This window comes from Melanerpes formicivorus, unplaced genomic scaffold (assembly GCF_026170545.1).
Source record: "Melanerpes formicivorus ecotype bairdi unplaced genomic scaffold, bMelFor1.0.p_v2 SCAF_100, whole genome shotgun sequence".
Classification (NCBI taxonomy): domain Eukaryota; kingdom Metazoa; phylum Chordata; class Aves; order Piciformes; family Picidae; genus Melanerpes; species Melanerpes formicivorus.
In genome coordinates, this window is record NW_027142452.1 from 1,690,707 (window position 1) to 1,717,965 (window position 27,259).

Here is a 27,259-nt window from a genome sequence, read left to right on the forward strand (position 1 = left end):
ACAAATAGCTGAGGGGTGGCTGTCAAGAGGAAGGGGCCAGGCTCTATATTCAGTGGTACCCAGTAAAGGATATAAGCTGGAACCCAGAAGGTTCCACCTCAGCATGAGGAGAAACTTCTTTGGTGTGAGGGTGCTGGAGGCCTGGAGCAGGCTGCCCAGAGAGGCTGTGGAGTCTCCTTCTCTGGAGTCTTTCAAAGCCAACCTAGATGTATTCCTGTGGGGCCTGCCCTGGGTGATCCTGCTTTGGCAGGGGGTGTTGGACCAAGCCCCTGTGGTACTGATGATGGTGCTTATCTCATTTTTTGACTCATTAGATTATAACAAAAGGCACAATGAAACCCAAGCCAGCCTTGAAACCTTTTAGGGAACACCTGGGGGTGGAAGGAGAAGGTATCTGCCACTCTCCCCACTTGGCACAAGCTATCTAGGGAAAGCACACCTGAAAAAGAGTAACAACCATGCCCAGCTCTGGCACAAAGATGCTATTAGGAAGATCAGCTCATATGGTGTGCTCTGCCTGTGAGCTCTGCAATTGAGAGATGACACAGAGAAGTCTTGAAAAAACAGTAACAAAAGTATGTTCAGAAGTGCTGGAAGCACTTTGTGCTGGCACTGACAGTTGCTGGAGCCTCCCACTTGACCACCAAAATGGTTTCCTGGTGAGAGCTCTTCAGAAGGTGGCCATGAAGACAGCAGGTGATGCCCACTCAGGGGGAGGTTAGTCACACTGTGCTCGAGCTGCAGACTTCCTCTCTTGGAAGAGAGCTCCTCTAAGGCAGGACTAGGTGCTGTGGATGAAGCCACATCCATGGGATGGGATTTCAGGCCTGGGCCTGGGCAGGCAGCTCTGAAAACACTTTCCATGTGTCAGAGCTGACACCCAGCACGCACTGAAGCTGGGTGGAACGTGAGCTGGGGATCACAGAAGTTGAATTCACTTAGTTTTGAGATCATATGGCCTGCTGCAAAGGAAGGCACCCAGACTCCCTCAGATTCCTGGGTCTCTGCAACTCCCTGAAAGGAGGCTGGAGCCAGGTGGGGGTCAGTCTCTTCTCCCAACTAACCAGTGATAGATAAAGAGGATGATGAAGGGACTGGAGCATCCCTCTTATGAGGAAGGACTGAAAGACTTTGGGCTATTTAGTGTGGGGAAGGCTGAGAGGGGACCTTACCAATATCTACCAATACCTGAAGGGTGGCTGTCAGGAGGATGGAGCCAGTTTCTTTTCAGGGATGCCCAGTGACAGAACAAGGGGCTGTGGACACAAACTCCACCACAGGAAATTCCATCTCAACGTGAGAACAAACTTTCTTACTGTGAGGGTGCTGGAGGCCTGGAGCAGGCTGCCCAGAGGGGTTCTGGAGTCTCTTTCTCTGGAGATCCTCAAAACCCACCTGGACACATTCCTGTGTGATCTGCCCTAAGTGGTCCTGCTTTGTAGGGGGGTTGGACTTGATCTCTGGAACTTCTTTCCAAGCCCTACCATTCTATGATAGGAGGAGAAGAAACAGCCTCAGACAGCACCAGGGGAGGTCTAGGTTGGATATTAGGAATAATTTCTTTCCTGCAAGAGTGGTCAGGCACTGGAACAGGCTGCCCAGGGAGGTGGTGGAGTCCCCATCCCTGGAGGTGTTCATCCAACTAATGCAGACATGGCACTTAGGGACTTGGTTTAGTGGGCACAAGGGTGTCAGGGTTGGACTGGATGAGCTTAAAGGTCTCTCCCAACCTTAGTGATTCTGTGATTGTTAAAGGAAACCCCAGGAGGCTGCAGAAGGGCTTCAGCACAGAACTATGCTTTTGCTGACTGTTGTCTCTTGGCACCATCACACTCCCATCATTTACATCAGCTGCTTCCAGCAGAGCCTGGTTGGTTCCTCTTAGGTTTTACGATCCCGCAGACACTCGTAAAGCACAAACATCATTCTGCAGCTGCTGACGTCTGTCCTCTCTTCCTCCTTTGCTGTGGACATGTGGGTGGTGGTTCAACCCCCACACAGACCTCCTGGTCTGGCCTGAAGGCCCTTGGGGTACAGACAGTGCTACTGCACCAAACTTTGGACTAAACTGACTGAAGAGAGTTTATCAAAAGACAACAGATGCTTTATCTGCACAGCAAGAGGTTACAGCTGTGCTACCACCCTGGAGAGCTTACAGTGACCATAAACCCATGGTGTGCACAGAGCAGAGTGCTGTGCCAAGCTCTGTGCTTTGGGATGAGCCCCACTCCCTGGGCAATGCATCCCTCTGCAAGCTACAAACCTCACTGGTGCCTGCTCATTCCCAGTGTCCCCAGACAACCTCCCCCTGAACAGTCCAGCTGCAGGAGTGCTGCTCCTCTTGCCTCCCAGGCTCTGCCCTCAGCATTGCCCTGTCCCTGGGCCTCAACTCCATCACTGCACTGGGAACCTCCCCAGGGAACTACTGAACAGAAGCCCACAGCTCAAATCACTTTGGAATCCCTCACAGACCTGAGCAGGGCATGAAGGCAGAGCTGATGCAGGGGCTGGGATGCAGGGGCTAGGATCCAGTGGATTTCAAAAGGTCAGGTACTTTGGATTTCCTGATTTTAACTGATCCAGAAAATGCTGCAGACAGGAGCTGTGCTTTTATTCCCACTCGAAAATGATGAATGTGCTCTAAACTCCTCCGGGGTGGAGCTGCCTCTCGAGCCGCAGGAGCTCACAAGCAGCTCCTCTGGTGGCCCTCGCTGGGCAGGATGTGACACACGGCACGATGCCGGAGAAGTGAAATCTCCGGAGGTGGGAGGGAAGAGGCAGCAGGGCTGCTGCAGCCACTGAGGCTGAAGCAGCCCCCAGGCTGCATGTCCCCATCACAGCTCTGAGCTGTGGCAGCACCAGCCTGGCCCATGGGGTCCCCACCAGAGGATGTCCTACTGCACAAGTGATCGCGCACCGGCACGGCTGAGATACCCAGGCTGAGGTGCTCTGACTGCTGCAGCTGAAGTGTTCCAGCAGTGCACTTCAGGAGGGGAGGGTTTTGTTTGCATTATGCCACTGGTAGCAGAGAGAGAAAAGGAAATAAAAGCCCTCTAAAACCCAGAAGGCTCCGTCTGGAAAACACCGAGCTGAGCTCAGCGCTGGAGGAGCTGCAGGTTTGGTTGTGTTGTGTTTCAGGGGATGGGAGTGAGTGACAATGCCACAGAATGGCTCAGCCTGGGAGGGACCTCAGAGATCATCTCCTCCCACTGCCCTGCCATGGGCAGGGACATCTCCCAGCTACATTTTGTTGTTCAAGGCCTCATCCAACCTGGCTTTGAACACCCCCTGGGAGGAGGCATCCACAACCTCCCAGGGTAGCCTATTCCAGAGTCTCACCACCCCTGTACTGAAGAACTTCCAGCCTAACCCTGCTCTCCCTCAGCTTCAGGCATCTCCAACTAGAGCAGCTTGCTCAGAGCCCCAGACAACCTGATCTGGAATGGGTTCAGGGATGGGGCATCTTCCACCTCTCTGGGCAACCTGGACCAGGGTCTCACCACCCTCAGAGTAAAGAATTTCTCCTTCTCTCCAGTCTGAATCTCCCTCTTTCAGTTTAAAACCATAAAAGACAGTTTAAGGTAAACATGCCACTGCCACACTACTTACAGTATGGTGGAGTCTGAGTCATCCTCTCCTCCTCTCCAAACCCCAGCTGAACCCCACAGTTCTTAGAATCACAGAATCCCTTTGGTTGAAAAAGCCTTCCAAGATCCAGGCCAATCACTAACCCAGCACTGCCAGGTCACCACTAAACCATGGCCCTCAGCACCACATCTCCAGGGCTTTGAAACCCCTCCAGGGATGGGGAGTCCACTACTGCCCTGGGCAGCCTGGGCCAGGCCTTGACAACCCTTCTGGGGAAGAAATTGTTCCTCATGTCCAACATAAACCTCCCCTGGCACAACTGAGTGTCTGGAGAGAGGAAATCACAATGGCAACAGCCAGACTGTTCTAGCACCAGGCAATTTGGTTGCCATCTAGCTGCTGCTCCATGGTACACCACAGCCATCATCTTGTGCTGTGGGTGCCAGCAGCCCTGTGAAGGGCTTCAAATCCCCATGGCTGAAAATAGTAAAAGCTAAACTGGTGTTCACCATCCCATCAAAGCCCTGCTGCTGGTACCCACATGCTCTCAACCACTGGGATCCCTCTACTGCTCCCCTGGTTAAAAATCACTGCTCTAAAACCAAGCAGGGGAAGGGCTCTCATTTAGCTTCTCTGCACTGGGATTCTTGAACACTGGGAATAAATCAGTGGGTTGAAACATGTGCCCCTAATACAGGGCCAGGAATTGCTTCACTATTTCAGCCCAGTGCCAAAAACTAGAGACATTAAAGTTAAACCCAAGGTTAGTGTTTCCAGCTGGCACAGAGAGCTGCTGATGGTAACAGCCCAGATCTACACAATTCCACAGGAGTATCTGGGACCTGTGGCGTTTTAGGGGCTGAAAAATCTCCCCTCACACACTGAATGAAATGAAAACATTCCCCATTTCCTTCTCATCCTCCTCTGCTCCCTAAGAACAGCCCAGCACTTCAGCCAGGCTCAGAAGGAACCCCCCGAAATCTCAGCACCAAACTCCTCTCATGCAGCCTTCACAAACCAGAGGGGGGAAAGGAAAACACCCAAGCAGCCAAACAACAAAAAGAACAAGGAGAAGAAGAAGAAAGAAAATCTGTAGTGCTAGATGGGTTTGAGAAGTGTGTCTGCAAAACAACTTGATTCTGTTCCTACAATAAAGTTGAATGTTTTGGATGCAATCACTGCAAATTACGAAGCCTTGGCAAGCTGCTCCCTCCGAACATATGGAAATGGTGTCTGTCAAACTTTGCTTTCTTCACTTGCTGCCTCCTAATACATTTTCCTAGCTGCCTCCCCAGCCAGGATCACTTCATTACAGGCCCTGACCCAAGGCAGCACAAAACCACTTTTCTCTTCCAGTCAAGGGCTCATGTCCTTGGGAGAAACCTCAACCTGTTGGTCATGGTGTTGGGTGAAAACCTAACCTGCCACCTCCTTACCTGAGCATGGGAGGACCTTTGATGCATAGAATGGTTTGGGTTGGAAGGGACCTTAAAGACCACCCAGTTCCAACCCCCTGCTATGGGCAGGGACAACATCCACAAGCCCAGGTTGCTCAAGGCCTCATCCAACCTGGCCTTGAAAGCCTCCAGGGAGGGGGCATCTACAACCTCCCTGGGCAACCTGTCTCAGTGTCTCACCACCCCCACTGGAAAGAATTTCTTCCTAATCTCAAGTCCAAATCTCCCCTTCTCAAGCTTAAAGACCCTTGTCCTGTCACTACAAACCCTGTAAAAAGTCCCTCCCCAGCTTTATCATTGACCTGCTTTAGGTACTGGAAGGCTGCACCAAGGTCTCCCGGGAGCCTCTTCCCCAGGCTGAACAGCCCCAGCTCTCCCAGCCTGTCCCCACAGCAGAGGTGCTCCAGCCCTCGCATGGAGTGGCAGTACCTGTAAGTAACAGAGTCCTGCTCCAGCATTTTCACGTGGCTGTGGACAAAGCAGCTGCAGGAGAAGCTCCCACCCTGCAAAGCCCTCTGGAACACAAGCCCCAGGCCCCAGCCTGCTCCTACCTCGCAGGTCCTGCTGCGTGCGGGCGCCGGCCATGCTCTGCCGCGGCATCCGGAGCGAGGTGCGCAGGGGAGTGTGCCTCTGCTCGTCCAGGTACGCCAGATCCTCCAGGTGGGCTGAGCTGGTGGCTGCCAGGAGAAAGCAAACAACTGCATCACACCTGCCTTTCTCCCTGCTCCTCACATTGTTTGGGTTTTAAACACCATTACAGAGAGCTGTGACTGCATCGGGCCAGCACGGCGACGGTGAGCGGAGGCTGACCTCCCCTACACAGGAATAAAGAAGTGTTTTGGTAACTCTCTGCTGTCCATCACTATTTGCTCTGGTTTGGCCTCCTCTTGATGTTCACAAATGAAAGAGCCACATGGAAAATGGAGACACGGAGTCACTCATAGCTGGTCTAAGCTCTCCCAGTCACAAAAGTTCCCCAGCTGTGTGTGCAAAGCTGGAGAGAGCCAGCTGGCATTCCCCGCTACGCAGTAGACAACTCGACAGTGCATTTTACACAGAACCCCAAAACCTCCTCTTCAGTTATTGAGGAGCCAGAATTAGTGGCAGGAAAATTAATCTTTGAAGAGACCAGCACATAAATATACCACTGAATGAGAAGAATGCTTTGGGAACTGCAGGAGAGCATTTCCCTGTTCCAACGTCACTTACTGGTGGGAGATTGCAGTTTCCTTTACAAAGCTAGATTACACAGGAGTCATTCACAGGTCTGTGCTGAAGGTGCCATCAGTACAAGAATAATCATGGCTAGAGCAGAAACTGCAGCCAGAAACTCTGTCTCTCTTCATGACTGGCAGATATAATGCAGCACAAGCTATTTTTCTTTCCACCATTCCACTAAAGCCCTTGGATCATCCCCCACCACACCTCCCACTGACCTGCCTGCTTCTGCAGGCACTTAACCATAGAGCCACTGAGGAAGAGACCTTTGAGATAGAACAGAACAGAATAGACCAGACCAGGTTGGAAGAGACCTTCAAGATCATTGTGTCCAACCTATCATCCAACACCACCTAATCAACTAACCCATGGCACCAAGCACCCTGTCAAGTCTCCTCCTAAACACCTCCAGGGATGGGGACTCCACCACCTCCCTGGGCACCACATCCCAATGGGCAATCACTCTCTCTGTATAGAACTTCCTCCTAACCTCCAGCCCAAACATCCCCTGGTGCAGCTTGAGACTGTGTCCTCTTGTTCTGGTGCTGCTTGCCTGGCAGAAGAGACCAACCCCCACCTGGCTACAACCTCCCTGCAGGGAGTTGTAGAGGGCAATGAGGTCACCCCTGAGCCTCCTCTTCTCCAGGCTAAGCAGCCCCAGCTCCCTCAGCCTCTCCTCACAGGGCTGTGCTCCAGATTCCTCCCCAGCTTTGTTGCCCTTCTCTGGACACCTTCAAGTCTCTCAATGTCCTTCTTAGACTGAGGAGCCCAGAACTGGACACAGGACTCAAGGTGTGGCCTAACCAGTACTGAGCACAGGGCACAAGGACTTCCCTGCTCCTGCTGGCCACACTCTGCCTGATGCAGGCCACACCAGCACAGATCAGAATGGCAGGATCACCTCTTTTGATCTGCTGGCCACACTGCTGTTGCTGCAGGCCAGGACCACCAGCTCTGTTCCTGTCCTGCTAACCACTTCCAAAACTCCCATTAAACACTTACCCAAGGACACCACTCAGCTCAACTCTGGGCTGCTCAGGATTCTGGATCTGTTACTGCTCTTTATTTTATTTTCCCTTCAGTTTTTGGTCAATAACCATAACAAGATTATTACTGTAAACTGAACTAATTCATTAAATGATTTCTTCAAAGCCTGCCTGTGAAGCTGACATTACTTCTTTGCAGTGCAATGGGTAAATATTTTGATCCAGCTCTCCAGAGCAGCTCAGAGGGCTGGACTTTGAATCCCTCCCTCCCTGCCACCCACCACACGATGGAACAATTCAAGCCAAGGGAGAGGCAGAACATTTCAAAGCAAGAGAAGGCATTTTTAAATCCAATGCTCAATGCCCATGTGAAAAAGAGAACAAAAATCTTTATAAGACCTTCTTGCAGTCAGAAAGCTAAGCAAGACTCAAAGGCTCTACCAAGGGGTGAGGAGAGGGGACTTAAATCTGGCAGCAATTCTTAATCATAGTATCATAGAATCACAGAATCAGTCAGGGCTGGAAGGGACCAAAAGGATCAGCCAGTTCCAAGCCCCCTGCCATGGGCAGGGACACCCCACACTAGATCAGCCTGGCCAGAGCCTCAGCCAGCCTGGGCTTAAACACCTCCAGGGCTGGGGCCTCAACCACCTCCCTGGCCAACCCATTCCAGGGCTTCACCACTCTCATGGGGAAGAACTTCTCATAGTTTCATAGTTTCATTCAGGGTTGGAAGGGACCACAAGGATCATCTAGTTCCAACCCCCCTGCCATGGGCAGGGACACCCCACACTAGATCAGGCTGGACAGAGCCTCATCCAGCCTGCTCTTAAACACCCCCAGGGACGGGGCCTCGACCACCTCCCTGGACAACCCATTCCAGGGTTTCACCACTCTCAAACTTCTCCTCATGTAATCCTTCCAACTGCCTGAACTGTGGCTGTGAGTTTTATGAAAAAGGGAGAAACAAGAGAGAGGACCAAAGGTAAGCAACAGAAGTGGGGGGGGGGGGGAAGAGGAGATAAACACATCAAGGGCTGTTTTTAGAAGTCCTTCATGCTCCTCTACTCTTGCAAAGTTGATTAGATGTTTCACTGTGAAGGAGATGAGAGCTGAAGTGCTGCAATTAGAAAGATGTGGCTGCAGTGTGGGAGCAAGTTACTGTCTGTGAGCACTAAAGCCACTGCAGCCAGCCCCAGCAGCCCAGCCTGACTGGCACTGTGCTGGCACAGGCCAATGCAATGTGTCTTTTGCACAACAATCTGTGCAATTTCTGTCCACTTTTTGCAGTGTAACTGATCCAGAGGGCTGTAGTAGAAGCAGGAGATGTTCCTCCAGGATCTCCTGGAGGTATCTAGTTCAGGGGTTCAAGACACAGGCTGGCCCAGGAGCCTGGTACCAGCTCTGGCAGGTCAGTCCTTCCCAGAGCATCACAGACTGGTGGGAGAGGCCTCTTTAAAGCTCATCCAGTCCAACCCCCTGCAGTCAGCAGGGACATCTGCAACTAGAGCAGGTTGCTCAGTGCCTCAAACAACCTGAGCTGGAATGGCTCCAGGAATGGAGCCTCATGCCACCATCCATGCCAGTGTCAGATGTGATGCAGTCAGACATGTGCCTGCTGCCTTTCTCATGGAAAGGACTTTAATAGAGAACCCTTGATAAGAAAAAGTCCTCTTTCACTTCAGTTGCTAAAAGGCAGGCAGCCAGGACTGGTGAACACTGACTGCTGTGTTTAGGACCTGCTGAAAATTCACAGCTGAAACAGCCCTAATTGATCCTGGGAGAGTTCAGAGAGGGAGTGTCTTCCCTTCTCCCGGCTGAACACCCCCAGCTCCCTCACCTGTCCTCACAGCAGAGGTGTCCCAGACTTTGGATCATCTTTGTGGCCTCCTCTGGACTCACTCTAACAGCTCAGTGTCCTTCTTGTAAGATGGGGGCACCAGAAATGGAGGCAGGATTGGAGGAGGGGTCTCAGCAGAGCAGAGTCAAGGGGCAGAATCCCCTCTCTTGCCCTGCAGCCCACAGTCCCCTGGCTGCAGCCCAGCACCCAGCTGCCTGCTGGCCTGCAGGAGGGCACTGCTGGCTCAAGGGGAGCTGCTCAGCTACCAACACCCCCAAGGCTCTTTCTTCAAGACTACTCTCAACCCACTCTGCACCCAGCCCAGATTTGTGCCTGGGATTAGCCTGATCCAGCTGCAGGACCTTGCACTTTGACTTGTTGAACCTCCTGCAGTTGGCACTGGCCCACTTCTGAAGGCTGTCAAGATCCTGTCAAGATTTGCAGGTATTTAACTTTGTTGTCATTATTTCCATTACAGCTGGTTGAGCTTTCTTTTTCACCCATCAGGCTCTTTCCTTTAATCCCTTTTTTTCTTCCCCTTGGGAGGCAGCTGTCACTCATCTGGTGGGCAGCCCAGCCCTGACCCTTTGACAAGGCTGAAAACCAGCCCAGGTATGTTCTTCATTTTGCAGTGTCACCAGCTCTACATATTCCCCCCCCAGGAAATCTGCTTTGAAGGCATTTTTGTTCTTGGGAGCTTTTTCTGGTTTCTTCCCCCTCCCCCCCTCCTTTTTAAGTCCTCAAAGCCAGCTCCTAGGATAGCTTCAGATGAATGGAATCCTGGAACATTCTCTTACATAAAGCCACAGTTAGAGATAAGGAGCTGAGTGCCTCACTCACATCATTCCTACCTTCTCCTCCTCACTGCCTACATCCAGGCTGCAGGTTTTCCTGCTCATGATGCAGGGCCAGGTTTTCAACCTGAAGCCAAGACTTCTGGAGCCCAAATGATGCACAAGAGGTCACCACAGCTGTGAACACAGAGTTGGACTTTGGAGACATCCTTAGAAAGCAGTCTCTGGACCATGTCCACACCAGCTAGCAGCTACAAGGAGGGTTAGCAGTGTGGGGACTTCCATGGTTTCTGAGGAACAAGGAATTCTGCTCTCCCAAGGAACAAGTGACAGAGCAAGAGGAAACAGCCTCAAGTTGGCACCAGAGGAGGTTTAGGTTGGATACTAGGAAAAAATTCTTCCCTGCAAGAGTGGTCAGGCAGTGGGTCAGGCTGCCTGGAGAGGTGGTGGAGTCACCACCCCTGGAGGGATGGAAAAGCTGTGTAGATGTGGTGCTGGGGCCATGGTTCAGTGGTGACCTGGCAGGGCTGGGGGAATGGTTGGAGGGGATGATGGGAAAGGTCTCTTCCAACCCAAACGGATCCGTGGCCCTGTGTGCTGCAGTGGTGCACTCTGTGTGCTGCCAGAGGAGCTCAATGCTCAGTGGGGCTCCTGCAGGAACTGAGGAGTTATTCCACAGCCTTCTCCCCTTCAGGCTGAAAAATTCCAACTATCTCAGCCTGTTTTCACAGCAGAGGCTCTCCAGCCCTCTGATCATTTTGGTGGCCCTCTCTGGACCCTCTCCAGCAGGTCCATGTCATAGTATCAGAGTATAGTATCATAGAATCAGTCAGGGTTGGAAGGGACCACAAGGATCAGCCAGTTCCAAGCCCCTGCCACGGGCAGGGACACCCCACACTAGATCAGGCTGCCCAGAGCCTCATCAGGCCTGGGCTTAAACACCTCCAGGGACAGTGCCCCAACCACCTCCCTGACAGTATCATATATGTGTCCTTGTGCTGAGGGGCCCAGAGCTGGACACAGTACTCCAGGTGAGGTCACAGGATCATAGAATCAATAAGGTTGGAAAAGACCTCAAAGATCCTCAAGTCCAACCTACCACCCAAGAACTGAGCAGTTATTCCACAGCAGCCCAAAGCCAGGCTCTCCTCCTACCTTCACCTTCATCATCATCTCCTAAAGCTGCAGTCAAAGGCACTCAGGAACAATGAACTGCAGCCTGCAGGAGCTGCCAGCTCCATCTCACATTTTGCCAGGGGTTATTTTTGCAATTGCCAGCACAACCACCCTGCCATTTCTCAGCCTGATGAACTGGGATTTATCTTCCTGATTTAGAACTGAAGCATAATTAAAGAGATCTAAGGCCAGAGGAACCAGAAGGGATTTTTTTTTCCTGACAGTGTGCTTCAGTGCTTGCAAAATTATGCAAGATCAATTGATCTTGGAAAATGTAATATTAAGCTGTTGGAAGCTTCCCCTCAATTCTGAACCTTATCCTGTGGAATAAGGCACAGTGACTGCAGATGAAACACAAGGGAGGAAAACTGAGCTCCTCAGAAATCATATTTGCATAGGGCAGATGCAATTCTCTCAAGGAAATGGCAAACAAACAGTGGAAGGGAAATTCAGTTTCAATCAGCTGTTTGAACAACAAACACAAACCAACCTGAACTGAAATTAGTATTTGGCAGCCTGGGGAGGGGGTGGACTTTGCACACTGGGTCTTCTGGGGGAGATGGGGATAAGGGAGGGCCTCTGCTCTCATCTGAGGCACTGCATTCAGCCTGCCATGGCTGATGCATGGATCAGACTCAGTTACTACAAGGTGTTCTCCCTGGACCCCAAACTCAGGGTCCTTACAGTTGTGTTAATAAATACACTGCAGGTTTAATGACTTCATTTGGGGCTGGATGTCTGATTTGTCAAGAAATGGTCAGAGGATCACAGAATGGTTTGAGTTGCAAGGGACCTTAAAGATCATCCGGTTCCAACCCCCTGCCATGGGCAGGGACACCTCCCACCAGCCCAGGTTGCTCAAGGCCTCATCCAACCTGGCCTTCAACACCTCCAGGGAGGGGACAGCCACAACCTCCCTGGGGAATCTGTTCCAGCATTTCACCTCCCTCACTAGAAAGAATTTCTTCCTAATCTCCAGTCTAAATCTGCTCTCTTCCAGCTCAAAGCCATTGCCCCTTGTCCTGGCACCACCAGCCCTTGTCAGAAGTCCCATCCTGGCTTCCTTGTAGCCCCCTTCAGGTACTGGATGGCTGCTCTAAGGTCTCCCTGGAGCCTTCTCTTCTCCAGCCCTCTGATCATCTTTGTGGCCTCCTCTGGACCCAGTCCAGCAGTTCCATGCCCTTCTTGTGCTGGGGGCACCACAACTGGATGCAGTGCTCCAAGGTGTGGGCTCATCAGAGCAGAGTAGAGGGGGAGAATCTGCTTCATCCTGCTGGTCACACTGCTTTTGATGCAGCCCAGGACCCTTGTGGGCTGCAGGGGCACACTGTGCTTCCTGCCATGAGCAGAGACACCTCCTACTGCTCAACACCCCATCCAATCTGACTTTGAACACCTCCAGGCTGGAAGCCTGCACAGCTTCCCTAGGCAACCTCTTCCAGTGCCTCACCACCTAAACAGAGATTTTTCACCCCCCCATCATCCATTTTTGGTTTTATTTTTCAAGCTTTGAGGGTTTGCTTCAAGGTGGTGATTACTGGGTTATGCTTTCTGAATGCCACCCAGCAAGAGAAACTGCTGTTAAGACTGGAGAAATGAAGGAAGGTTCCTTTGTGCAGCACAGGAAATAACAAACCCCAAGCCAGCACACCTCCCAGCACTCCTCATCTTGACTATGTAGGAAGGGAATTTCCTTAATTAGAATGAAGAAAACTTTTAATTTGCTTTCTGGGGCTCTCCCCCCCACAGATACTTTAAGCTGGTGCAGTATGTAAGAGAGCATTGGCTAAACAAAAGGAAAAGAGGAGAAGGGATTTGAGCTCCAAGTTGGGGTTAACAGAGAACCCAATCACTTCCCTGTGTGCAAATGATTTCATATGGTACTTTAAAATGCTGGGATGCTCACAAGTGGAAGTGCTCTGGTGAGACCTCACCTGGAGTGCTGTGTCTGGCTCTGGAGCCCTCAACACAGGTAGGACATGGACCTGCTGGAGAGGGCCCAAAGGAGGCCATGAAGATGATCAGAGGGCTGGAGCACCTTCCCTACAAGGACAGGCTGAGCGAGTTGGGGCTGTTCAGCCTGGAGAAGAGAAGGCTCTAAGGAGACCTTAGAGAAGCATTCCAGTATCTGCAAGGGGGCTGCAAGAAAGCTGGAGAAGGACTATTCAGAAGGGCTTGCAGAGACAGGACAAGGGGCAATGGTTTGACACTGGAACAGGGCAGATTTAGGTTGGACATTAGGAAGAAGTTCTCTACAATGAGGAACTGGAACAGGCTGTCCAGGGAGGTGGTGGAGGCAATGTCCCCAGAGACATTCAAGGTCAAACTAGATGTGGCCCTGAGCAACCTGAACTAGTTGGAGATGTCTCTGCTCACTGCAGGGGCTTGGACAAGATGACCTTCTGGAGTCCCTTCCAAGCTGATGCATCCTGTGATTCTGTGATCCCAGCTCTTGCAGACACAAGCAGGCAGCATGTGTTGTTGCAGCTCTGTACTGAGAGTGCCCAGACTTCAGCAGCTGCAAATCTCATTCCTACATCACTTTAGGCCAGTGACAGTCCAAAGTGGGATTAAAAAGCAAACCTAATCTAGTTATGCAATGCAGCCAGAGCTGCCAGGAGATGCTGTGTTAAAAGACAGCATCCCAGCTCTCTGCAGCCTGGACATTCTGGAGCCACACTCATGCCCTGCCCTAGTCCATGGGAGAGCCCTGCAGGGACTCTGCAGAAAGACAAAGACTCTCCTTCTGCAGGTGTCCATATAGAGACGTAAGGACCACCTCAACTGAATGTCTAACCCCACAGAATGTACCCAGCTAGAAAAAAGCACTGAGGCAGCAAAGCAAACAGGAGTAATTCCAGGCAAGCAGCTTTGCAGCAAAGCTTTCCTGCCTTTAATCCTATGTTTTGTTTCTGTCCTGCTGTTACCAGCTTCAGGGGGACATTAAAAGACATCAGTAGGATATGTCACAGTGTCATTTAGGAATCTTTCAAGCAGCAGACATGAAATTAAAAGGAGAAAATATTGATGTTAGGCCCAAATTAAAAAGGAATAAAAAACATTGTCATCAAACCCCAGAGGCTGTGAAAGGCAAAGCAGCTCCTGCACAGGCGTGTGCTGAGGTTCACCAGGAGGGATGGGAGCCATGGCAACTTGGCTGCAGAGAGGATCACAGCTCTCAACTCCAAAGTTCTCAGGATCTTCACAGAGGATCAGACACTTGATTTTACTTGCAATGAATCCTCTGAAATCATAGAATGGCTTAGGTTGGAAGGGACCTCAGAGATCATCTGCTCCAACCTCCCTGCCACAGGCAGGGATGCCTCTCAATTAGACTTAGTTGCTCAAGGCCTTAAACATCTCCAGGGTAGGAGGCATCCACAACCTCCCTGGACAGCCTATTCCAGAGTCTCACCACTCTTGTACTGAAGGACAAAAGCTAAGCTCCAGTCTAACCCTGCTCTGCCTCAGCTTCAAACCATTCCCCCTTGTCCTGTCTAGACACCCTCATGAGAAGTCCCTCTGCAGCCTTCCTGCAGGATCCCTTCAGGTACCAGAAGGCAGCTCTGAGGTCCCCCTGGAGTCTTCTCTTCTCCAGGCTGAACACCCCCAGCTCCCTCAGCCTGACCTAGCAGAGGTGCTCCAGCCCTTGGATCACCTTTGTGGCTTCCTCTGGCCTCTCCCCAACAGGTCTGTGTCCTCCTTGTGAGGGGGACAGCAGAATACCACGAATGGCTTTGTCTTGGTGCTCTGAGCAACACACAGTTTCAAGCTTATTAAGCCCAAGATCACTTCCACTGCAGTGGGAGCAGAGACTTTCCTTTGCCAAACATATTCTCCTGCCAAAAAACATAAACAAACAATTCTTCTGAAGGGACTACAGACTGCTGAAAACAACCATTAAAGATCATCATCAACCAGCTCTCCCCTCAGGACTTTCCCATTTGGAAGCAGTAAGTCAAAGGCAAAGCCAATTCTCATCAGGCTCAAGGAGGGTGAGCCAGAAAGGAGATTTCAGATGAGGAGAGCATGGACAGGGCTGTGACATGCAGGGACCCTGCCTGGCTCTGGCCAAGAGGCAAAACAATGTCTGGTTTCTTACCTGCTACTGAATTTGGCCGTGGCATAAGGTAAAGAGGAATGGACTGCACGGACTGGGACAGGACTGTCTCCAGGTTCCTCTCGGGGATCTTGTTCAGGCTGTAGGTGGAGGCTGTCATGTTCTCGTCCACGCGGTACAAGCAGGAGTCCATGCTGGATTTCTGAGACTGCCAAGGTTTCAGGTTCCCTCCAGACCCAAGCTCTTTACTGCTTTCCCCTCCATACTTAGTGCGCTCCACGTTTTCCGAGTAGCTCGTCAGAGTAGCTGGAAGGGAAGGAAGGATAAACACAACCAGTGAGGGCCAGGGGCTGCTCCTGCCAGGGCGCTGCTCCTGCCAGGCCACAGCCAAAACACGATGCTCATCACATTTTCCACATCCACCAGAGATTATGGAAGGGAGTTTCATGACACTGTTTCTGCTTGCTACTTCTAACAGAGCATTCAGGCTCAAGATGTTTTGGCTGGCACTGGGAAAAAGCCATTTGTAATCACAAAAGAGCACTAAAGCCCAGCAGCTCGGGGCTCGGAGCAGGCAGCTCCAGAAAGAGCAAACTCAATACAGAATTAACCAGGTTGGAAAGGACCTTCGAGAGCAGCAAGTCCAACCTCTCACCCAACACCATCTGATCAACTAAGCCATGGCACCAAGTGCCTCATCCAGGCTCTTCCTAAACACCTCCAGGGATGGTGACTCCAGCACCTCCCTGGGCAGCACATCCCAGAGGCCAATCTCTCTCTCTGGGAAGAACTTCTTCCTCACATCCAGCCTAGACTAACTACCAAGGAGAAAACTAACTAACTATTAAGGAGGAAAAACCCAAACCCAACCCAAGGACCCCTGATCAGTGCTGGTCATGTCTCTTCATTTGCATGGTGCTTCCACCACCCCTCCAGGGAATGTTTGCAGAGGTTGAGAACCTTGCAGTGTCTGGCACCGAAAGCTCCTACCTGACTTGCATGAACAATCAGCTCTCACAGATTCATTTGCTTCAGAAGCTGAAGCCAGTATCTTGCTTGAGTGGCAGCAGGTTTGCATGAAGCTTTACCTGTAATCTACACATTTTCCTTTCTGCTATTGCATTTTGCAGAGCAGGATGGCTGCTACACTATATTGACTTTCACCTGGGGAAGTGACAAGGCTTTACTGATTCATCCCACTGACATCTTCTCCCCTTTGGTATTTTCTCTTCTGGATTCTGATGCAGTTGTCCCCTGGCTGTAACTCCCTTAGGGCTGATGACTTTCCTTTCATCTTTAGTCTCCCATGCATTCAATTCAAGGTCATCATCAGACCTCTTAGTCATTAAGGCAAGGTCCCAATGCACATACCAGATTATCTGAGTGTGTCCAATTTGCCTGCTCTCTCTCTTAGAGGGGAAAAAAAACCCAGGGAAAACAAAGGAAGATAAAAACCCCCAGAAAGAGATAGCTCAGAAAGCAGAGCTCACTGTCCTCTCATCACACAATCACACACATTCCTACTCTTATTCCAACCCCCCGCCAAATTCAACTCAATCCTGAATACTCTGAAGCTCTGGATGTGCCCTGTGCTCACAGCTCCACTGGGCAAGATCCACTGGAATCCATCATTTTCACTCAGCTGTGGTAAAAACCTTTCCCACTCCAGTTTCTCCATTGATTTCTGTGCCATCTATCCCTGGACACAGCAGCAAGGATCTACCACTTTGTGTCTGCCACACAAACCTCACTGGAAGGTCTCAGAAGCAGCTTTCTTGGCTTCCCAGGGCCCCTTCCTGCACCAAGGGTGATGCTGCCTCCTGGACTGTTTTCACACTGATAAACACAGTCAATCACCCCAAGCCTCACATGCTTTATGCCAAAGCTTTTCCTGTGCCAAGGTTAAGAGCAAGCAGCCTAGAAAAGAAGTTCCAGCCAAAGAGCACCTAAAGGAAGATGCAGTTTATCTGCAGATGGGTAAAGGTTATTCCCTTTGGTTTTCCAAACACATCCAGTAGCAGAGAACTACCTCCTTGAGCCAGTTGTTTGCATGTGGAGTGCTGGAACTATTTCACTGCCTAACAGTAGGCACTAAAGTTAAATCCTCAGAAACAGCTGCAGAGATCTGCCAAGGGCTGGAGCACCTCTGCTCTTGTTCAGCTGGAGAGGAAAAGACTCCAGGGGGACCTTAGAGCTGCCTCCCAATACCTGAAGGGATCCTAGATGAAGGCTGCAGAGGGACTTTTCATGAGGCTGTCTAGAGACAGGACAAGAGGGAAGGGTTTGAAGTGTCCTGTTTGGGGCTCCACAACTAAAGAGAGACAGGGATCTGCTGGAGGAAGTACAACAGAGACTATGAGGATGATGAAGGGACTGAAACATCTCTGCTATGAAGAAGACTGAGAGCACTGGGGCTGTTTAGTCTGGAGAAGAGAAGGCTGAGAGAGGACCTTATTCATGTCTACAAATAGCTGAGGGGTGGCTGTCAAGAGGAAGGGGCCAGGCTCTATTCAGTGGTACCCAGTAAAGGATATAAGCTGGAACCCAGAAGGTTCCACCTCAGCATGAGGAGAAACTTCTTTGGTGTGAGGGTGCTGGAGGCCTGGAGCAGGCTGCCCAGAGAGGCTGTGGAGTCTCCTTCTCTGGAGTCTTTCAAAGCCAACCTAGATGTAGTCCTGTGGGGCCTGCCCTGGGTGATCCTGCATTGGCAGGGGGTTGGACTTGATGATCTCTGGAGGTCCCTTCCAACACTGGAGGTGTTTAAGAAGAGACCTGGTGGGGTGCTTGGTGCCATGGTTTAGTTGATCAGATGGTGTTGGGTGATAGGTTGGACTCGATGATCTCAAAGGTCTTTTCTGGTCCATTCCATTCCATTCCATTCCATTCCATTCCATTCCATTCCATTCCATTCCATTCCATTCCATTCCATTCCATTCCATTCCATCCTCTCCTATCCTAACATTCAGTGCTTCAAAATAAAACCATCAAGGCCTGCAACTCCTACTGTGCCTGCTCTTCATCCACCCCAATTAACTCTGTGCACTTCAACCCCTGCCCCTCTTTCTGTCAGTTTTTTTCTCAGTATCTGGTTTCTTGGCTCTGCAGTGGGATCAGTATCTTCCTGTCTCATCAAGTGTTCCAAACTGTGGTTGTTTGCAACATATTTTGGTACTGCAAACCAACACAGGCACAGCTAGGAGCTGGTATTTGTTTGCTGGCATCTGAACATAGGTTTGCTGCCTGATAAACACATTCACACTTGCAGCACAGCAAAAGAAGATAGCAACAAGAAACAGATGTTCACAGATTTCCTCTGCTCCCTTAAGTTGTTTAAATGCTGAGAAATAGGTTTGCAATGGTTTGCCAGAGAAATCTCCAGTTCAAAGCCTGGCTCTGCAGTGCTGGCCCTGCTATGCTGCCTGTTTACAGGACAAGAAAAGCCATTGATCCATTAAAATCCATTAATTTGAACACACACCCCCCCCCCCCAGCTAATTAATGTGGGTAGAAACACATCAGCAGCTGAAATCAGCCATGATCCAATACAGCAAGCTGAGGCACAACAGAATAATGGTGTGTCAAGAAAGAATTTTCCCTCTAAATGAAGCAAAAAACCAAACCAACCCCCACCAAAACCCACCAACAGCAACAGGAAGAAAACAAACAAGAGCTAATAACTCCTGCTGGTTGCTTTTCCAAGGGCCAATCTCTGTTCATTTTCAACATAATTTTCCCTGCTTTACACCAAAGCTGGTTTATGTGCAAGCTCTTCATTGAATCAGGTATTTAAGATGGTTCCCTGTGGATTAATTTACCTTCTGAACAGCCCTGGATGATATAAGCACTGCTGCACAGCCTGGTGGTGATTGCTCTATGGACTTCATCTCTTCTAGGAGCTATTTTAAAGCAAAACAATTTGGACTTTATTTAAAAGGCAAAAGCATAAGGTGGGCTCCCTTGGCTTCAAACCATTCCCTCTTGTCCTGTCTCCAGCCAGCCTCAAGAGAACTCTCTCTGCAGCCTTCCTGTAGGATCCCTTCAGGTATTGGAAGGCAGCTTTAAAGTTCCCTTGGAGTCTTCTCCAGGCTGAACACCCCCAGCCCCCTCAGCCTGTCCTCACAGCAGAGCTGCTCCAGCCCTTGGATCAGCTTTGTGGCCTCCTCTGGACTCACTCCAACAGCTCTGGGTCCTTCTTATGCTGGGGACAGCAGAACTGGGCACAGCATTTGAGGTGCCCATCCTCTGAGATCTCCTTGCTCTGTCACTCATAATGATGACCCTGGCTAACCAAGCTGATGGCCTGGGGAAGGAAGGTCTCCCAGGGATGGAGAGTCCCTGCAGAGCCTCTTGTGCTCTAGCTGCAGATGCCCCTGCTGACTGTAGGGGTTGGACTAGATAGAATAGAATAGACCAGGTTGGAAGAGACTTCTGAGATCACCGTGTCCAACACCACCTAATCAACTAAACCCTGGCACCAAGCACCCCATCCAGGCTCCTCCTAAACACCTCCAGGGATGGTGACTCCCCCACCTCCCTGGGCAGCACATCCCAATGGCAAATCTCTCTTGCTGGGAAGAACTGCTTCCTAACAGCCAGCCTAAACCTCCCCTGGCACAGCTTGAGACTGTGTCCTCTTGTTCTGGTGCTGCTTGCCTGGGAGAAGAGACCAACCCCCACCTGGCTACAACCTCCCTGCAGGGAGTTGGAGAGAGCAAGAAGGTCTCCCCTGAGCCTCCTCTTCTCCAGGCTAAGCAACCCCAGCTCCCTCAGCCTCTCCTCACAGGGCTGTGTTCCAGACCCCTCCCCAGCCTTGTTGCCCTTCTCTGGACACCTTCCAGCAGCTCAACCTCCTTCCTAAACTGAGGAGCCCAGAGCTGGACACAGGACTCCAGGTGTGGCCTAACCAGTGCTGAGCACAGGGCAGAATGACCTCCCTGCTCCTGCTGGCCACACTCTTCTTGCCATTGGCCCTCTTGGCTGCCTGGGCACACTGCAGGCTCATGTTCAGCCTACCATCAACCAGCACCCCCAGGTCCCTCTCCACCTGGCTGCTCTCAGCCACTCTGACCCCAGCCTGTAGCACTGCCTGGGGTTGTTGTGGCCAATGTGCAGAACCTGGCACTTGGATGTGTTCAATCTCCTGCCCTTGGCCTCTGCCCATCTGTCCAGCCTGTCGAGGTCTCTCTGCAGAGCCTCTCTACCCTCCAGCAGATCAACTCCTGACCCCAGCTTGGTGTCATCTGCAAACTTACTGCTGATGGACTCAATGCCCTCATCCAGATCATCAATAAAGATGTTAAAGAGCATGGGGCCCAGCAGATGACCTTTAAAGGTCCCTTCCAACCCAAACCATCCCATAATGCCATGATTCTAAACCCAAGGATATTTAATTAACCAACAGCTCAAAAAAAAAGTACTCTCTTAACAGACAGCACACTCTAATTTGGGGGAAGATAACCTGCTGACCTCAAGTCCATCAAAGAGCAAGGAATTTCTGCCTTAAGCCATCTGCTGAGAGAGCTTTCAGCCTTGAGTCTCTCCCAGACAATATCCAGCTCAGCAGGAGACATGATGGGACATGTGAAGCTGGGGAACCTGGAACCTGTTGGGATGTGAGAAAGGTTGCTGATGTGCCATGAGATGCAAGCATCTGTCTGAGACCCTTTCAGTGCTGCAGCCAGCCAGAAAGCAAAATGCCTCAGAACACTGCAGTGCCTGAGCCCTGCTCCTCCACAGCCAGCGGGCTGTGGGCACAGAGACCATGGATGTGTCAGCAGCAGTTGGGAGCATCACAGAATCACCAAGGTTGGAAGAGACCCCAAAGATCAGCAAGTCCAACCTGTCACCCTACACCTCATGACTACAGTCTTGGCTGGGTTCCCCTGGTGAAACATTTTGATTAGAACCTTTTGGTTTTGCTGATGACCTGGTTGCCAGCATTTCCCTTGGGTACAAAGCAGAACTGTATCGAAGCAGCAGCTCATCCAAGACAGCACCACTGCAGCCAGGGCTCTGCTTCCTGCAGCATTTCACGTGTTTACAGGACAACAAATACTATTTCTCACTTCAAATATTATTTCTCCCTTCAAATACTATTTCTCACTTAGCTGCAGGCTGCCCTATGCCCCAGAGCAGGAGGCTTTCAACTCTCCCTGTCACAAGTCAAGCACGCGAGGGGATTTTTACCATCACCTCTAACTCTCCTCGAGGCCAAGATCAGGCCTGGAAAACATCAACCTTTATGTCCACCTTTCAGATGGAACTGCAGGAGAATGCAGGTTTCTATAGCTACCACTTTCTGATGACCAGCAGCTGTAAATTCTGTGTAAAGCTTTACAGTGTCTCCAGTAGGAAGCAGAGATTTTGCTGCCTGAAAGCAAGACCTGCAGCAAAGTGGTGAAGCTTCACTTCTTGCACCCAAAGAGACCTTAGTGCTGTCTACAGCTACCAGCTGGGGATCAGTCTCTTCTCCCAGGCAACCTGTGAGAGGAGAGGACACAGTCTCAAGCTGTGCCAGGGGAGGTTTAGGCTGGATGTTAGGAAGCAGTTCTTCCCAGAAAGAGAGACTGGCCACTGGAATGTGCTGCCCAGGGAGGTGGTGGAGTCCCCATCCCTGGAAGAGTTTAAAATAGACTGGATGAGGCACTTGGTGCCATGGTTTAGTTGATCAGATGGTGTTGGGTGACAGGTTGGGCTTGATGATCTCTGAGGTCTTTTCCAACCTGGTTAATTCTACATTCTGTATTCAAATTAGGTCCTAAAATGACTCAGGCAAACTCTGCAAAGTCAACCTCATTCCCACTTGTCTGCAGGAACACACTAAACCACCACTTGCCTCATTGCATTAGAGATGGCCTAGCTAACATCTACCAGTTGGCAGGGAGGAAAATACAGGGTTTTTTTTTACCCTGCTCTACATTGAGCTTGGCCACAGAAGGATTCCCCTAAATATAGCCACGGCGCTGCAGAGCGCTCCGGGGAGCTCGGCTGCCACACACAGCAGCTTGGCAGGCAGGCAGCACAAGCCCAGAGCCCAAAGCCTTCCTGAGGGCAGGCAGCAGCCTTGGGCAGTCACGTGCAGCCCACAGCCCAAGAGGCCCTGGAGCACTCAGTGCTTTTAGGAGGACATTGTTCTCTGCTGGACACCATCGGCCTGGGAGTTTAAGGTTTCTCCATGCAAAGAGAAAAATTGACTTTAACTCTGCTCTGCTCAAGGCTTGAGGACAAAAGGCACTCTGTGTATGCTTGCAACACTGCTCTCAAATGGGGGGGGGGGTGGTATAAGTAAAGATCACTGCCTTAATTCATACCAACAGTCCTGTAAAGAGACAGAGATTAAACAGGTAAAGCCATTGCTGCTTCCAGCCTGCAGGTATTATAAATCACAGCCAGCACACAAAAGGTCTTGAGACATAATGAAAAATACCTTGGCAGTAGCATCCTGCTGACCCCATAATCCCTCCTGTTCTAAATCTGATTCCCTGCTGCAACAGCTGTCAAGCAGGGTGAGGAATGGTACAAATACCTGGCAGGGTTCATACCTGTGTGTGCTACTCGGGCTAGAGATGCAAGGCCTGGGTAAAAGAGCACCTGAAGAGAGTGAGACTCCCAGCAGCAGAGCCCAGCCTGACGAGGGTCTGCGCCAGCTGCACGGTGCCCTACCCTGCACGCTCTCTGCCTTGCCCACCCTGCCTCCAAATGCTGTGTGCTTCCCACACCACCTTGCTGCACATGTCAGCCACAGGACTGTCACAGGGGGCTGCTCAGAAGAAACACAGCCATCCAACCTCCTCCCGGGCTGCATCAGGAGAAGCAGGTCCAGGGAGGGGACTTTCTCCATCTACTCTGTTCTCATGAGATCCCACCTGGAGTACTGCATCTAGCTCTGGGGCCCCCAGTGTTTGAAGAACATGGACCTGTTGGAACAAGTCCAGAGGATGCCACAGAAATGACCCAAAGGGCTGGAAGGAAGGAATGAGAGAGGTGAGTGTTCAGCCTGGAGAAGAGAAGGCTCCAGGGAGACCTTTCAGTACTTTGCAAGGGCTGATCAGGAAGATGGGGGCAGACCCTTCACAAAGTGACAGGACAAGGAGCAATGGCTTTAAACAAGAAGAAACTGGATGCAGATTAGACATTAGGGAGAAATTCTCCCCCATGAGGGTGGTGAGACACAGGAACAGGTTGCCCAGGAAGCTGTGGATCCCCCATCCCTGGAAGCATTTGAAGCCAGGCTGGATGGAGCTCCAAGCAACCTGCTCTAGCAGGAGGTGTCCCGACCCATGGAAGGGGAGCTGGAACTAGATGGCCTTGAAGGCCTCTTCCAACCCAACCCATTCTGTGATTCTCTGATTCCTTTAACTCTACATCACCTCCCACCCCCTTCTTTACCCAGTGCCCTCGCTGTCTTGTCTACCTTTTACCATTCTGGATCCTCCTTTACTTCTGTCTCACCAACATCAGTTCAAGTTGTTTTTCCCTTAGCATCAGCAAGCACAAATTTTCTTCTTCTTTTTTTTTCCTGGAGTCCATTATAGCCTTGAAAATGGTTTTAAAATTATAAGATTTGAACAAGAAAGCAGAAAGGAGGCACATGTGGGGGTGGGGGTGTGTGCAGAAGGGGAGGGAAGGTACTTGCAGTAACTTTCTGGGCCAGCTTGGATCACTGTGAAGCTTTTCATAACCATGAAGGTTAAAATCTTCCTGCTCTTAAAATAAAAGCTGAGAGTCCCAGCTAATCTCAAGCCATCAACAGCTAAAGCACTGCAGAAAAGTCACTTATCACAGGATCCAAAATAACACTGTGGGAGTCAACAGCACTGAATTTTCCTCTAGCTCTCTTCTTTTCACTCAATCCCCCCCCCAGCAGGCTGGACAATAAACTGAAGCAAACTTCACAGCTGCTGTGCAACATCTGTTCTGTGCCACCTCCTTCGGCTTCAAGTGGCAGGGCAAGAGGCAATGCTGGAAGTTGAGGCATAAGAAGTTCCATGGAAAAAGGAGGCAAAAGTTTATCACTGTGAGGGTGATGGAACCCTGGAGCAGGCTGCCCCGGGGGGTTGTGGAGTCTCCCTCTCTGGAGATACTCAAACCCCACCTGGATGTGTTCCTGTGTGATCTGCTGTAGGTGATGCTGCTCTGGCAGGGCAGTTGGACCAGATGAGCTTGTGAGGTGCCTTCCACCCCTAACATTCTGTGAACATTCTTCTTTCTCCTTTTTTCTCTCTCCACTAACATATACTCACAGAAGAGCCCTCTAAGATCATCCAGTCCAACCATCGACCCAGCACCACCATGGCCACTAAACCATGGCCCCAAGTGCCATGGCCCCAGGGTTCTTGAACCCCTCCAGGGCTGGGGACTCCACCACCTCCCTGGGCAGCCTGTGCCAATCCCTGACCACTCTTGCAGCAAAGAAATTCTTTTCTCCTATCATTTCTTACCAACCCCCTGTAGCTGACAGATCATTTACCCACTATTTGAGGGCCAGATCTTGGTGTCAAATCCAACCCTGGATGCCCCAGTGGCTTCACTGGGGGGGAAGCAGAACTGGTACTTGGTATTTTCATGGTTTCTCACCCCCTGACACCCACCATGAATCATGTCAGACATGCATTTGCTCTCTGCTTAATTTGACCTTTTAATGAAATGGAGAAAGAATTGAATTGGGATTCAGAGATGCTGTCCTTTAGCACTTCATGGGGCTGGGATTCTGTGACCCCCCCACTAATTTTGCTCCAGAGCTGATGAGATGCCTGATAAATAGCCTCCCCTTTTCACCCTCTAGAGTGTCAGCCTGTCACCTGCAATATCAGTGAACAAAAGCTGATGATTCATCAATAAGAGACACTCTTCAGGGAGCTCCTCCTTTGGGGCATGAGCCCAACTGGAAGCTGGGGAGATTTAAAAGCAGACCTGTAATTCTTGGAAATCTTAATTCATTATTAACAGAGCACTTCATAATACTGATGGGAATGTCAGAACTCAAATGCTTTCACTGGAAGATCACAAAAACTATTTAACCTGAGTTAAATTTATCTTGCTGTGCCTTTAGAGCTGCTCTTTGTTCCCTTCTCAAAGCAGTTCAAACTTGCAAACAAATCCATCTTGGTTTCACTGTCAACAGCAGCTCTTCTGCTTAGCATGCAGATGAATTTATTCCAACCCTATTTTTAACCCATGGACACAGAAACCTGCAGAAGGCAACAACCTGATAAAAGTTCAGGAGTCAGGGTGTGGAAAAAAGGGAAGGGGAAAAAAACCAACAGCAAAAAAAAAGAGTGGAAAAAAGCTTCATCCCAAGGACCTCCTGCAGGGATAGGCTCCTCTGCACAACCACAGGGGTTGGAAGGCACCTCTGGAGGTCATCTAGTTCAACTCCCTGCTAAAGAAGGCTCAACTAGAACAGGTTGCACAGGATGGAGTCCTCCAGGTGGGTTTGGAATGACTCCAGAGATGGAGATTCCACCACCTCTCTGGGCAGCCTGTGCTCCAGTGCTCCTCCACCCTCAAAGAAGTTCCTCCTCACATTTAGATGGAACCTCATATGTTCCAGCTTGTGCCCATTACCTGGGAACCACTGAAAAGAGCCTGATTCCATCCTCCTGACAGGCACCCCTGAAGTACTGATAAGCACTGAGAAGATCCCCCTCAGTCTGCTCTTCTCCAGGCTAAGAAATCCCAAGTCCCTCAGCCTTTCTTCATAAGAGATGTTCCAGTCCCCCCATCATCTTTGTAGCCCTTTGCTGTACCCTCTCAAGCAGATCCCTGTCCTTCCCAAACTGGGGAGCCCAGGAGTGGACACAGTACTCCAGGTGGAACCTCACCAGAGCAGCATGGAGGGAGAGTAGAACCTCCCTCAACTGGCTTGCCAAATTGTTCCTGATTCATCCCAGGATACCAGTGGCCTTTTTGGCCACTTCACTGGCTCATGGTCACCCTGTTGTCCATCAGAACTCCCAGGTATATTTCCACTGAGCTGCTTCCCAGCAAGTTACCCTTCACTGCTGCAGGGAGTTAATTCCTCCCCAGGTGCAGGACCCTACACTTGCCCTTGCTGAACTTCATGAGATTCAACTCTGCCTACCTCTCCACCTACCCAAGTCACACTGGATGGTGGCACAGCCTGGAGAGATGTCAGCCACTCCTCCCAGTTTTGTGTCACTCACTGTCACAATCCACAGAGTCCAAGTGGAGCTGCCTGTCCCCCCTGGCACCAGACCCACCCAGCACTGCACGAGGAGAAGGCAGCTCACGGTTCCCTTTTGCCTGTCCCACACCACACCTCTCTCCCTGCTCAGGATGATCCCTCTGACAATGAGGCACAGTGCAGATCCTCACTGATCTCTGCACAAAGGCAAGGTGTGGCCCTGCCTCATACTAGAATAAATCACAGCACTTCTACAGCAAGAGTCAACAGGGAAGCAGCCCTGCTCTCAGCACCCTGGGGGGACTGACCTGAACACCACAAGCACTTGGGTGAGCTTTGCATATTGGCAAGAAAGGTTTTATGGTTTATTTTTGCAGCCTTGCTAAGATTGTTGGACATTTTCTGATCATAGAACTGTCAGGGTTGGAAGGGACCTCAAGGCTCAGCCAGTTCCAACCCCCCTGCCATGGCCAGGGACACCTCACACTACAGCAGGTTGCTCACAGCCACCTCCAGCCTGGCCTTCAGCACCTCCAGGGCTGAGGCTTCCACCACCTCCCTGGGCAACCTGTGCCAGGCTCTCACCACCCTCCTGGGGAACAACTTCTTCCTCACAGCCAATCTCAATCTCCCCACGTCTAGTTTTGCTCTATTCCCCCCAGTCCTATCACTCCATGACACCCTCAAAAGTCCCTCCCCAGCTTTCTTGTAGCCTTCTTAGGATACTGGAAGGCCACCATAAGGTCTCCTCACAGCCTTCTTCTCTCCAGACTGAACAGCCCCAATTCCCTTCGCCTGTCTCTATAGGAGAGGTGCTCCAGCCCTCTGATCATCAAGTTGCAAAACTTTCCAGTCCCCTTCTGCAGGGCCATAAGGTGCAAAGTGCCCCCCCTTGGCACCACCTGATTCTCTGCCCAGTTCTCTTTCCAGTAGCAGATTTTGAACATGAACAGCTGGCTGCTTTTACACAGTCAGAGCCAAGTAAAAATCCTGG

At 50.8% G+C, this 27,259-nt stretch overlaps 1 protein-coding gene across 7 annotated transcripts in view; it reads right to left on the minus strand.

Moving 5' to 3' along the window:
- TANC2 (tetratricopeptide repeat, ankyrin repeat and coiled-coil containing 2) overlaps positions 1 to 27,259 on the minus strand; it is a 296,571-nt gene that overhangs the window by 80,330 nt on the left and 188,982 nt on the right. For all 7 annotated transcript variants that reach the window (XM_068166407.1, XM_068166408.1, XM_068166403.1 and 4 more), the window contains 2 exons: positions 15,162 to 15,425; positions 5,597 to 5,722 (listed from right to left, as the gene is read on the minus strand). In XM_068166407.1, coding sequence (XP_068022508.1) covers positions 5,597 to 5,722; positions 15,162 to 15,425 — 390 coding nt within the window. The remainder of the gene's footprint in view (positions 1 to 5,596; positions 5,723 to 15,161; positions 15,426 to 27,259) is intronic.